At 40.7% G+C, this 12,881-nt stretch overlaps 1 protein-coding gene across 3 annotated transcripts in view; it reads right to left on the bottom strand.

Moving 5' to 3' along the window:
* adcy7 (adenylate cyclase 7) overlaps positions 1–12,881 on the bottom strand; it is a 124,028-nt gene that overhangs the window by 63,787 nt on the left and 47,360 nt on the right. For all 3 annotated transcript variants that reach the window (XM_030078613.1, XM_030078620.1, XM_030078626.1), the window contains one exon: positions 6,558–7,297. In XM_030078613.1, coding sequence (XP_029934473.1) covers positions 6,558–6,722 — 165 coding nt within the window. In that variant the 5' untranslated portion in view covers positions 6,723–7,297. The remainder of the gene's footprint in view (positions 1–6,557; positions 7,298–12,881) is intronic.

Genomic DNA, 12,881 nt, shown 5'->3' with positions numbered 1-12,881 from the left:
TGACTGTGGAATATTTAGGAGCGAGGAAATTTCACGACTGGATTTGTTGCACAGGTGGCATCCTATGACAGTTCCACGCTGGAATTCACTGAGCTCCTGAGAGCGGCCCATTCTTTCACAAATGTCTTGTTTCACAGTCTGCATGCCTGAGTGCTTGATTTTATACACCTGTGGCCAGGCCAAGTGATTAGGACACCTGATTCTGATCATTTGAATGGGTGAGCGAATACTTTTGGTAATATAGTGTACCTGAAGTCGAATACACCCATCACGCCCACCACCATACAGCCAGGCTCCACGGTGGGGGCAGCAGGCAAACATGATGGATCTCCCGTCATGTTTGCCTGCTGCACCTGCAAATCTACAATGGCACTGTTTCACCTCTTTCACTATATCTGCGAAGGTTTTCTCTTGTAGTCGGATTATTTTCGCTGGTGGTTTGCAAGGACAAATCACACACACCGTGCAGAAGTTATGCAGGAATATCACAAATAAGGCAACATAGATCAAAATAAAAGCCCTGCTTAACTTTTGACAAATGCCAACAAGCTCACACTGTCATAGTGTGTCACTGGCACTATGACACTGTCATGGTGTCATAATGCCTTTATTTTATTTTATTTTATTTTATTTTTACACAGAGGCCAATAAAATAACCTGACTTGGGGGGTAAATGGGACACTGGGTTGAGAACCGGAAACCAGAAATTTTTTTTTATCTGGCCTAATGGTCCAGTTGAGCCATGCAGGGCAAAATGAGTTTGATGGTGGATTTGATTAACAACAACTGAATTAAGTAAATTTTATTGTTAAAATAAACACAAAACTTGATTAGAATAAATTCTTTGTCATTTGTAATTTGTTTTCAAGAAGGAAACAGATCAATTAAAATCATTAATTGAGTTTGGCGTGAAAAAAAAAAAAATTGGATAATTTATTTTTAAGCCATGTATCCAGCCCTAACAGAAGCCATGAAGCACAACATGAATACTTCCTCAGGAAAGTGAATTCATTCACATTGATAATCACTGAAGTTGGCAAAGTTGGAAAATGGCAAGCAAACCGGTACCTTGGTTAAATGAAGAGGTGGAGACTTTTCTGTGCTTGGTGGCAGAGCCACCTTGCTATGACAACTCCACTGACAATGAGGTGGTACTCAATTGTAATAGAAAATAACCGTAATCGAGGTGAGTCGAGTAGGTGCTAGTGGAAAAGCGCCATATGTCTCTCCTTCATTTGCTGGATCCCATTCCTCAGTGCCAAAACAGAAACCGTCTCCAAAACATAGTAGAAAACATAGAACATAGAAAACTGGTCTGGAGTGCCCCTCCAAAGTCTACCCTCATTCTATGAGCAGCAGGTCACGACAAACAAATGATCTGTAGTCCGCAGCGCTACTGCCAGTTTGAATTGAATAATTTATTTATTTGACTAAGGTGGAGGAGCTCAGCTCCGGAGGGCTCCGGCCCACTTTAACCCCTGGCTATAACGTTATAACGTTAGCTGTTTGTTGTCGCTAGCCTAAGTTAGCTAGGTAAAATAATTTAGCCCTTTAGTTACAACCTTCTTGGAGAACATTGTTATGTCAGTCGTTAGATAATGTAGTCCTATTTTATCGGGGATTAAAGCTAAATCATCTGACATCTTGAAGTTGCAACTGCCGGAGTGAGACCAGGTGATTGCACTGAGGTAGGGCAATGGCTTGTGAGACATAGCAACAGTAACTATGCGAGCTGCCAGCGTCGGAATGGTGAATTCTGTGGTCTATCTCAAGCTCAGCACATGAAATACTTATCCAAAATATGGACTATTTCCTTCCCTATTTATTTGTGCTTTCATTTTATTATGACCTTTATTTATTTTATTTATTTATTTATTCATTTAAATGCATTTGCACTATCAGCCCTATATAGTCCTAAACAGCTCTTTCGCTTTTAATTGTCTGTCGGTACATAGGTACATGTTTTTAGGGCTGCCCAAGTACCATTTTTCGGCTCTGGAGCTTTGGTAGTGATCAAAGGCAAATATTCAAAGTTTTAGCAGGGGAGCAGGGGACAGGCAGAGCAAGGTGGATCATGTATACAGTCCAGTGTGTCTGTCTTTTTCTTCTATCTTTCCCTCTGTCTCTCTCTCTCATTGGTCTAGCTCGCAGCTGTCTTCCTCTCTGTCTTCTAATACTGCTGGCTTGCTTTGTTACCTCAATCACTGTCTAGCTTGCTCTTTTTGTTTTGTTATGTTTTGTTTTGTTTTGTTTTGTTTTGTTTTAAATCCTATTGTGGCTGGGTTCACTCTGATTAAGGACGAAAAACTCCAGGACTTGCATTGCATTTTTTGGGTGAGTTTACATAATGGTGACAAGGAAGTCAACGGAACACAAAGCAAGACACACAGGAAAAAATACTGTACAAAGTGTCAGAGCAGTAGGTGGCATAGCCTGATGCTTCATGACTGTAAAAAAGACATACATACACACGGCATAGTGTCATCAGCGCGTCATAGCTGGGGGGCGGAGTCACCTGGGTGGAAAACATTGGTTTGCTCTCATTGATTCCCATGCATTCAGCGCGATTTTTGAATCCAATTTTCTAATAAAACAGAGATTTTCAAATTAATATCAATGGCTTACATTGATTCGTTATTGCCAGCCGACAAAGAACGCTACCTGTCAAAGTTGACCAAAATCGGAATCGATTGTTGTCCGTATCTTATGAAGGACTGGACAGATGATCCAACGCAAAGGCCTCCAGTCGCGTACGGAGATATCTACAACTATCTGATTGAGTCGCCTAGTAAGACACTATTACATTTTCTACAGCTATGTTCAATTAAACTTACCTTAATATCAAACAGCAAGAGCCAGTAATGAATTAATCATGTTTATGGAGCTCATTTGAGTGAATTACAGGTAGTTGTGACACATGAGCGGACCAATACAGATGTTTTCCAATGACCACCTCTTAGTCAGGTTTTACTTCTAAGACTCATGTCTCAATTAGTTTTACTCGTTAAATAAAGGTTCTAATAATGAATATATAAATGTGAGCTATTTGTTATCATGCAGGCCAGACGGCCAGATTTATCCTCTCGGTGGATGGCTTGCAACCACTTTGTCCTTTTAATGGGCTTTGTGTTTATATTTGGCAAACGTATTCACTTTAATTCTGGATTTTTAGCAAAATTCGATGTGCAAAACGTAACACAGCAGCTCTTAGCCATTGTCCGCTCGTTGTTATCAATGGTCGCTAAGGCTTTGTTTTCCACCCAGGCTAAAACCGGATGTGACGTTTGTGGGCGTTCCTGTCTAGCTCCGTGTGTATGTATAATAGTGTGAGACAAAGAGGGAGAGGGAGAGAGAGAGCAAGTCAATGACAGAGAAAGAGAGAGAGGGAGAGAGAGAGAGAGAGAGCGCAAGTCAACATGCTGTCCACTCTCGCTGTCCAACCACCGCTCTGCTACCCACCACAATGCCAATGTCAACAGTAAGGAGGTCAATGAATCCCCACCTCTTCCTGTCTGAGCCACAATAACACTCTAAACCCTCATAGCTACGCTGTTTTAACAACCTTTAAATGCTGCATAACCACCTCTTTATTCATTTACTTTACAGGCCTTTCTTGATTCAGTTTTTGAAGTTTAACAATGAAGTTGTGTTAGTGAAACCAGGTGGGTAGTGAATAGGGAGACTGGCCCTCATCTGATGTACTTGATGTACAAGTCAGTTAGTGTCTTCTTCACTGAAATTTCCTTGAGTGGTACACTGAATTGCTACCAGCTTCTGTGTAGCTGTGCCTGACCTGTGCCAGGAGCAGAAAAGGAAAATTTGCCAACCTGATGTATTATCATCACTACTCACCATTAGGAACAGGAAAATATACTTAAGAACAATTCAATATACAATATCGGATTGGATACAGCTACAATGCACTGAATGTACTAAATTAAATGACACCAAATACAACTGCATAATTATGTTTACTTCTGAGTCATAACCTCATGCTAGCAATGGCATTGACTTGCTGGAATGTAAACAGAAATTCACCACGGGAATGTCTATTAAACACTGCAAATAATTTTTTTGATGTGTGAAGGTACCGTATTTCACCAATTAATCGCCAGGCTGCAAATAGCCGCCTGATTCTTTAATCACCTGGGGTCTGCACCCATTTTGCGTATTAAACGCCAACCCGAATAACCACCGGGGCGATTATTTGCATTATATTGAGGTAAACCCAAAATAAGGCTATTCGCCTCATTTTTGCAGTAGTAAACAGTTAGCCCCACAATAACTGTGCGGCACTTCCATTTTCTGTCAAAATAAGAGAGCTAGCTAATGTTAGAAAAAAGCGTGTACCATAATCTTACATCAACCGACTAGTTCTTATTTTGACAGAAAACGGAAGTGTTAGAGGGAATAACTCGCAGCGCGCCAATTTGACGGTTTGCACTATGTTTGTATGTACAGATATGTTTACCTTATGCCTTACAGTAGCCTACTTTTGAACTAAAAAATATGTTGAACAGTAACTGTCATCACAATAATGGCCTGGTGCAGGTCTGTGTAAAAATAAATAAATGCCTGCAGCGAATAGCCGCCTGGTTCTTTTAAACGCCTGGGGTCCAAGGTGATTTTGCATATTAAACGCCCAGGCTATTAACTGGGGAAATACGGTATTTACCAGTGAAAATCCTTGGAAGATATGATGACTTAAAACAAAGCAAAAGGTAATTTTCTTCCCCTACACTTTTCATTCACATTTTCCATTTTTTTATTTTTCTAAACTGACATGCATGGTTGGATAATGGTTTTAAAGATGACAACATACACACATGCACATACTTCTAGCTGTTGTGTTGAGTGCGAATGACTAACATTAAATCAGCTTAATATGAGCAGACTTGACTTGTGGCAAAATTTTTGATTTAAGAAGGACCTTGGTAACATTAAGAAGTGCTAGTTAACTGCATGAGGGTGTTATTAATTGAGATGAAGAAATCCTAGCAGATCATTTCCTGTACCCTGAAAATAACACTTGACCCAATCCTCCTCTTAAATGTTTTCCTAGCTATAGTGTAGGATCTGACAACAATGGTGTCTTGAATGTGCTAATCTTCCGTATTTCCATCAATTAGCAGTTAATGGACAACAACATACCCTCTGGGTGTGGAATGGAGATTAACTGCTTTATCTAATTATGGTCTGGGCTATAATTATAAAAGTGCACTCATGTACATGTGACACACCAACATTCAATATTAAACGCTCCAAAGGAAAAATGTTCATTCATTTTGTGTGTGTGTGTGTGTGTGTGTGTGTCAAATCTTGACTGATGTCCAAATTCAGTGCTTAAGTCTCACCTGATACAAGTAAACTGATACATCCCATTGGCTGCACTGGCTACATATTTGATTGAAATAGATCTCTATTTCAAATAAAGATGACCTCAGCCTGCACAAACTCAGCAGAAACTTCAAGAAACTGATGCAGCCTCTGCTCCTACTATACATCACTACTAATATTTGTTGCTACCATGATCTTCCAGTCCCTGACATTTGTTCTTGTGAATTCAGCATCATTTAGGCTAGGGAAGAAAACCTGCATTCAGCTCCAGCAATCAGAGTCGAGCCTGGCTCATTTGTCTTGGTCCAAGGCAGCAGCATACAGTTACTGATTCATTTTTGAGTCGCATGATTATTGAATTGAGACAAATAACAAATAAGGTACTTAACTAAAAAATAATTTGTGTGTTTATTGAGTTGGCAAACTGTTTCATTCATTTTCATTGTAATGTTAATATATCCTCAAGAGAAACAACAATGCCTGAAAGATTTTCTAAATGTGTTGTGGTTCAGGTGTGCACAATGGCACAGTGTCCTAAGTCTCTGAGCCTCATTTTTTCTACTTTATGCTAGAGCTGAACAATGAATAAAAATATTATCCAAATCACAATATGGCCAAGTGTGATATCCACATTGCAGGAGATGCAATTTTTAAGACAAGGTAAAATGTGTAAGAAAAAAACTTTATAAATGGAGTATTTTAACACTACAGAGGTGTGATGCCAACAAATCACATTTTTCAGACATAACAAAACATGCTTCTTTGGCACAGACTCCAGCTAAATTACAGTAAAATCATAATTTTAATAGTTATTTCAGTGAAAATTAATGAATCATGACCCAAAATGTATCAGTAGATCTCTGTCAAAATAATTGCAAAATGATTTCTTTCACTTTATCATGCAGGCCTTTTAAAGGGTATCTGGTCGTGATGTTAAATACCTCCAAAACCTTCCAGAACTAGATGCCTCCAAAACTTTCCAGAACTAGTTTGGATGATGATTCAAAAATGATACTCCTTCCTGATTTGTTAATGCTGTTTCTTAGCTCAATAAAGTTTTAAAAAGGTAAGACAGTCTGGTTTCTACTACAGACAGGCTGCAGGCATGCCACCAAATTGTCTGTCTGGAATACACCTCTCAAAAATCCACAATATTTCAAAAAATCCATAACCAATGGGAAATCTGCAGAACAATTTAACGTGTGTATGTGGAGACTCACCAGCCCAAGGGCGAAGAAGAGAATGAGGAGGATTCCACAGGAGAGCATGGAGAGGCCAAGTAGCAGCACCAGTGGCTGATACTGGCTGATGCAGGAGAATTTGCGGTACAGCGCCTCATGTTTTAGCTCCTGGTCGTTCAATAGATACTTCCCCTTGGCTGGCATGGCCAATGCTTCTCACAGAGTCATAACAGGTGGGAAATACGAGCCCCAGAAAGCAGTGGTGTTTGTGAGGTTGGATATCTCCGATACTTTGTGTGTGTTTGTGTGGGCCACAAGTCCGCTGAGTAGACAGTTCTAGATTTGTTTGGTGCCCCTTGCTAGCTCATGGCACTCAAGTGAAGCTTGTGTTTTTCTCTCTGCGGGGCATCTTCAATGTTGTTACTGCTTCTCTCACAGCTTTGTTGTAGTGCTCCCACTCTCTCTCTGTCTCTCCACTCTTTTCTCCCTTTTTCTTTCTCTCTCCCCTTCTCTTGTTTCTTTGTGTCTTCTCTCTATCTCCTGTTTGGCGTTGGCAGGCAGACCTGCTTCATCCTTTGCCAGCTACTGTGCTGCTCTCTTCAGCCTGTTTGAGTAATAAGCCTCAGGCTGGGAGACACAGAGGAGGTGGGGAAGAGAGTTTAAGAAAGAGGAGGGGGAGGAGGAGGAGGCGGAGGATGGGAGCTGGGGAGGGCAGCCAAAAAGGTCATCAGGGTTCCCTCCAGGATTCAGGATGTAACAGAGGCAAGCAGCTCCACTCACTATGGACCAGAGAGAGACAGAGAGAGATGAATAACTAAATCTATAAAGAGGACTGTATTTAGTGGAAACGCTGAGGGATAGACCAAATGCAAAGTGTGGGATTTCCTTTGAAATCAATAGAAAATATTACAATTAAATGGAATCACACTAAAATAAACATGGCTTAACTTGCCTAAAACTGGATCTGAGTTTAGAAAAAAAGGGCTAGTTTGTCTAATGTCTAGTTTGTCAGTGACCTTTTGTGATACTATGCATCTGAGACATCAATATATTACAGCACAAACGAGTGAATGCTTATTCATATCTGCACTTGTTCCCACAATCTACAAAGCCTGGACTATGTTTACCCCAGGCCCTGGCTCATTTCCCACCAGGACCTTCACGGAAAGCAGCCACGATGATCAGCCCTGTTCATGAAAACATTCTCTGTGGAGCCATTTAGTGAAGAATCTGCCATCGAGGGATGAACTCTTGTCCAGCCACAAACCACACACTCGGCTTCATTTGCCATAACAGAGCTGACAAACAATATGGCTATCTCTGTTTTCAAATGAACTTCAACAATTAGTTTCAAATCTGCTTTTCTATGGAAAGAAAAGTAGAAAGCCAAAACAAGAAGAAGCAAGCTTGTGATTTACAGATTGCTGAGAAAACACATTAATTACTATCTTCATAAACTGAAAGATGATCAATCTGAATATCTGAAGTGACTGTAAGCATGAAAGCGCATTAGTCCTATCTATCAAATATTAACCTATCAAACAAATGACAGAGAGACAACAATCCACTTTCAGTTCATTAAAAGTTCCCACTGAGGAGTGGAGTGTGTTTTTCTACCCTAAGAATACAGAACCGTAATCCTATAATCAGCACTGCAGTACAAGCCATTTACCTCCTCTCTGTGTAAAGGCAGGAGGTTTGCTCACAGAATCAGAGGCCACAGTATTTACACATCAGACTCTGAGATGCCAGGAAGGCTCTTTCAAAGCACACACTATGAGTAGACTGCCCTTATCTTTTCAAACAGTGAGGGCCAGTGGCCAGGCTGCATTTAGACCTGATAATCACTGTCACACTATATAACCCAAAGCTAGTTATATGGTCTAAGAAAGAGGGAGACAGAGAAGCATATTATTATTGTTAGTAGTAGTAGTAGTAGTAGTAGTATCATCAATAATAACATTTTTTAAATCTTATTGAAATTCAGCATCAAGTAGTCAAAATGATGATTCTGGTGTTTTTGCAGTTAACTGTACAGATGTAGATAATGGCAGCTCAAATGTATTCAATTGTGTCTAATTTATTATTATTGTTGTTACAAAGGAGGAAATCCTGGCACAGACCTCAATAAAAACAATATGAACTTCACACTGTTGACAAAAGAAAAAAACTCATTTCCTACTCTTTCTAATACTGTTGTCCCAGTCTGAAATGCATGTAAGGCTGCTCTGTGTTTGTCCCCTGCATAGCAACTGCAACAGATGCTATGTGCCATAAAAAGAGTGCACAACCGACAAAGACAGAGCGAGAAAGGACGGGTCATGATCACGCACACCTGTTGCATTTTGTGTGAATACAGGTCTGGCTGGAGTGCTCCTCTTCTCTACTGATAAAATGCCTTACCACAGCAGGGAGGTGTAACGACTGGCCTGCCATCAGTTTACAGCCTCTTTTAGCTCTCCTATCCACTGCTGCTAACAGACAGAACAGCACTCAGCCAGCCCTCCTGGCCCCTACCAATACACCAATGTAAGGCTGTAACAACAGCTTAAGGGTAGCAGAGGAAGCAGGGAGGAATAGTGAAGCACATAATGGTCATGGGCTATCTTGTCTTGGCCTCATATTAATTAGAACCAACTGGCTTGTGAGAACAGGACCCTGGGTAAATTTATACACAGTGTTTACACTGGGGGAATGATTTACTCCACAAGCCCATACAGACAAAATGCCATGGTTATATGTCTCAGATCTCAGACCCAGAAACTGTGCATTAGTAAAGCATATGCATCCTTGGACTGGTGTTACAGCAAATGCCATCATATATTGATAGACAATATGTGAATAATACATTTTTTTAAATCACAAAAATATGGGAATGTTCATTTCAGGTTATACATATAAATAAAACATTAGTTTATTAGCACAAGATATTCAAAGAATACATTGGCCAATAACTGAAAACAAAACACAAGCAAAACAGTTGTTTAGTACAGTATGAGAAGCAGGGTAACTGCAGCATGGATCCAATTTGGTGCATTAAGGGACAGATTAGCTTGCTTACATGAACCAGTTACAACCAAACAGAGACAGTCTAGACAGTATCTGTGAGACAAACAATTTCTCTCTGTGAGAGCACCTCAGGGGAACTACCTTTTATCACTGGACCACAGGATGGTGCTTCTCCTTTCTAGCTACTCATCTTCCTGTTCACTCCGTGGAGGCTTTGCAAATAGAGCAAAAAGGAGCTATTTTCTTTTACTCATTCTATTCAAAGTCTCTCATACATGTGTAGCCTCTGGTCTTCCCTACAACTTAGTGAACAAATGGTTTGTGAATTATTCGTCCTTACAATACATCTGTATTGAGGAATCTATCAAGCCCTCAAGTGCCAACAGGGTACAAAGCAAGGAAACAAGTGAAAAGTCAACACTATTTTTTTCTAAGCTTTGCTGTTGATTTTATCCCATTTGACTGAGTATCAGTGAGGAGGTCAGGCAACCCAGGGGCTAGGCAGCATTTTGACACTGCAAGAACTCTTGTGAGTGAGATGGTGGGCTGATATTAATGCTCTTGGCCCTGATAGCACTTTCTATGCTCCAACTCTGAAGTTGCCATGGCAAAAGAGCACGCCGGCAGCTCTGCCGCGCACTGAGCTGGGGGAGCAGACAGGGATGCACACTTCAATAGAGCCGAGTCTTTCAGCAAGCTGGGATGAATAGCTCTAACTGTGCCACATTGTCTGCCAGGTCTTTCTCTCTAAAAGCCTGGCAATTGAGGGAATCACATAGCGGCCTTGCAAACTGGCGTCATTGACTCCTGGAACAGCAACTATACAAAACCCACTGACGTCATTGGCTACATGCAGCTGAGACACATGAACGTACAGGCACTCACAAACTGGCAGCTCAAAGCTCCGCATCAGAGCAATGAACAGGTGAAGTGAAAGGGACTGGAAGTTGCATTTTGAGAACAGGTTTGAAAAACGAGAACTTGAGGTCATGATGAGAGAGTAAATTATATTGTGCGGGTCCCAATGAAACCTGTTGGGATAATGCCATGGAGGAGAGCAATGAGTTACAACTACTGTACTGTACTTTCTATATTTTAGTTTGTTTGTTTTTGTTTCAGATTTATTTGATTGTTTTTGTTTATATTTTTAAGCAACAGATGACAAAGGTCCACCACCAGTTCTGAACTCACTGTATCACAGTTAAATTTTTCCTTGAGATAACATTTTCAAATCTTTATAATTTTCATTCAAAAGCAGCCAAGTGTTTCATTTTGTTAGTGATGCAGAAATTTCTTTCTTTAATGCTATACATTTAAACAGAAAACATGACAGAATTCTAGTGCTTGACAGTTTATAGCCACCATTTTCCTTAGTCATTTTGCTCACTCGCTTCATGGATTCTGTTATTGTGAATTTTCAGGATTGGAGCAGGAACACATCGTGGAGAAGAAGGGGGCTGAACCAACACTGCTGGTCCACGCTACTTGGCACTGGTTTAAATCATAATGTCTAAAAGTCTCCTCAAAACACAGATTAGTTTAAAGTTTGTGAATAGCTTATAAAATTGCATAGTGCAGGTTTTTTTAGATAACCGAAAGAGCATCCGCAAGTCCTCTTGAGAATGGGACACAATTTCAGCAGGAGTTGCGAAGTAATAGAAGTAAAAGAAAAAGTAAAAAGTAAGACTTCTACAATGGCAACATAAAAAAAACAGTAAACAGCAGCTCTCCTCCCACCTACAGTACAACAATGCCAGGTTTTTGTGGGTTTGAATGAAGGCCAAGCTTAAACCATGCTTATTAGGAGATTTTAATTTCAAGAAAACAAGGAAAGTCCCTGAACTAAGACAGTATGATTCACTGCAGAAACTTTCTGGTTGAATGCTGTGTTGGAACTATCATGGTCAAACCATTTCCTCTCAGTTAAGCAATCACCTTCCCTTGTAATAAACCAGTGCTCTGCAATTATCTTTTGCAGAAAGCTATTCAAACCATTGAAATGGGCCTACACAACGTCAATCTGGCCTGATCTTTACCACACCAGCGCCCCATCCGGAGCCTTTTCATGAGAGCAAATAGGCATGCCTCTCTCCTGAGCAAATCACCCTGCTTTTATGGCCATCTTTGTGTCAGCATTCATTAAGTCTGGTCAGCAAGCACACAATGAGCGACCTCTATAGAAAAGAACACTCACATTTCTCATCCCATGTGGCACATTGTCCAGGGTTAGAGGTAAACAGGTGAAAGGTCAGCTGTACCCCACTTGGCATCCAGGCTCCGAGGCATGAGCTGTAGAAGTACCTGGCATCAATCTAAAATTTCATTAAATGTACACTAATATAGATTAGTAACTCAGGGTCATGTAGAGGTTTTCTCCATAGAGAACAAAATTCCTGGTCAGTAACACCTCCCTGCTACTCTGCCGCCTTTGCCTCATTTTGTGCCAGGAAAAACTTTTATGTGGCCCCTGAACTCAATAGGATCTCCTTGATGCAACACAGAGTGTAATTAGGAATCCCATTGAGACATCAATACCCAAGTCATCTGAAATGTCAGGTGGTTGCCATAGGGATCAAACCTGTAATGTTTCAATTCAGGCATGCAAATTGGTTTGGGGGTGGGGTGTGTGGGCTGTGTGGGCTGTGTGTGTGTGTCAGGCATACGCTTCCCTGGTGGTGCAAGTCACAAGCTAGAAAAATTATAAGATTGAGCAAGCAAAATTAGTATTAACTCAATAAAGTGCAAACTACCGTTACATTCTCCAAAACAACCTCTGGCCATTTATGTATTTATTTATTTATTTATGTTTGTTGGTGGGAATTATCCTGGTAATTTCTCTGCGTGGGAAATACAAGGTGTGGCGTGCGAGCGTGTGAAGATTGCAGATTTGTTTTGTTCAGCGCAGTTCAAACACCCCCACCCCCCACCCCCCCCCCCCCCCCCCCCCCCCCCCCCCCCCCCCCCCCCCCCCCCCCCCCCAAAAAAAAAACAAACAAACAAAAAAAAAAACCTCATCGGATCTGCACGATTCACACAAGACACCCAAATGGCCACAAAAAAGCCAGTTGCGCTTTTCGGCACGCTGTTTGCATCCCTGTAATTAGGTCCAATTTCTTAGAAAAACATACAATAAAAAGATTAGGGTAGCTCCCAAATTCAATGAGCAAAAAAAACATCTTAAAAAGTAACTAAATGGGAATTAAGAAGTGTAGATGATGGATTTACACTGTAGTGCAAAATATTTCAATTATATACAGTTGTGTTCAAAATAATAGCAGTGTGTTTAAAAAAGTAAGTAAAGTCCATAATCCTTATAATAGCTTTTATTTCCATACACACAAATGCATTGGGAAC

This window comes from Myripristis murdjan, chromosome 3 (assembly GCF_902150065.1).
Source record: "Myripristis murdjan chromosome 3, fMyrMur1.1, whole genome shotgun sequence".
Lineage (NCBI taxonomy): Eukaryota > Metazoa > Chordata > Actinopteri > Holocentriformes > Holocentridae > Myripristis > Myripristis murdjan.
The sequence above is the reverse complement of the archived record's forward strand: the minus strand, read 5'-3'. Positions and strand labels throughout refer to the sequence as shown.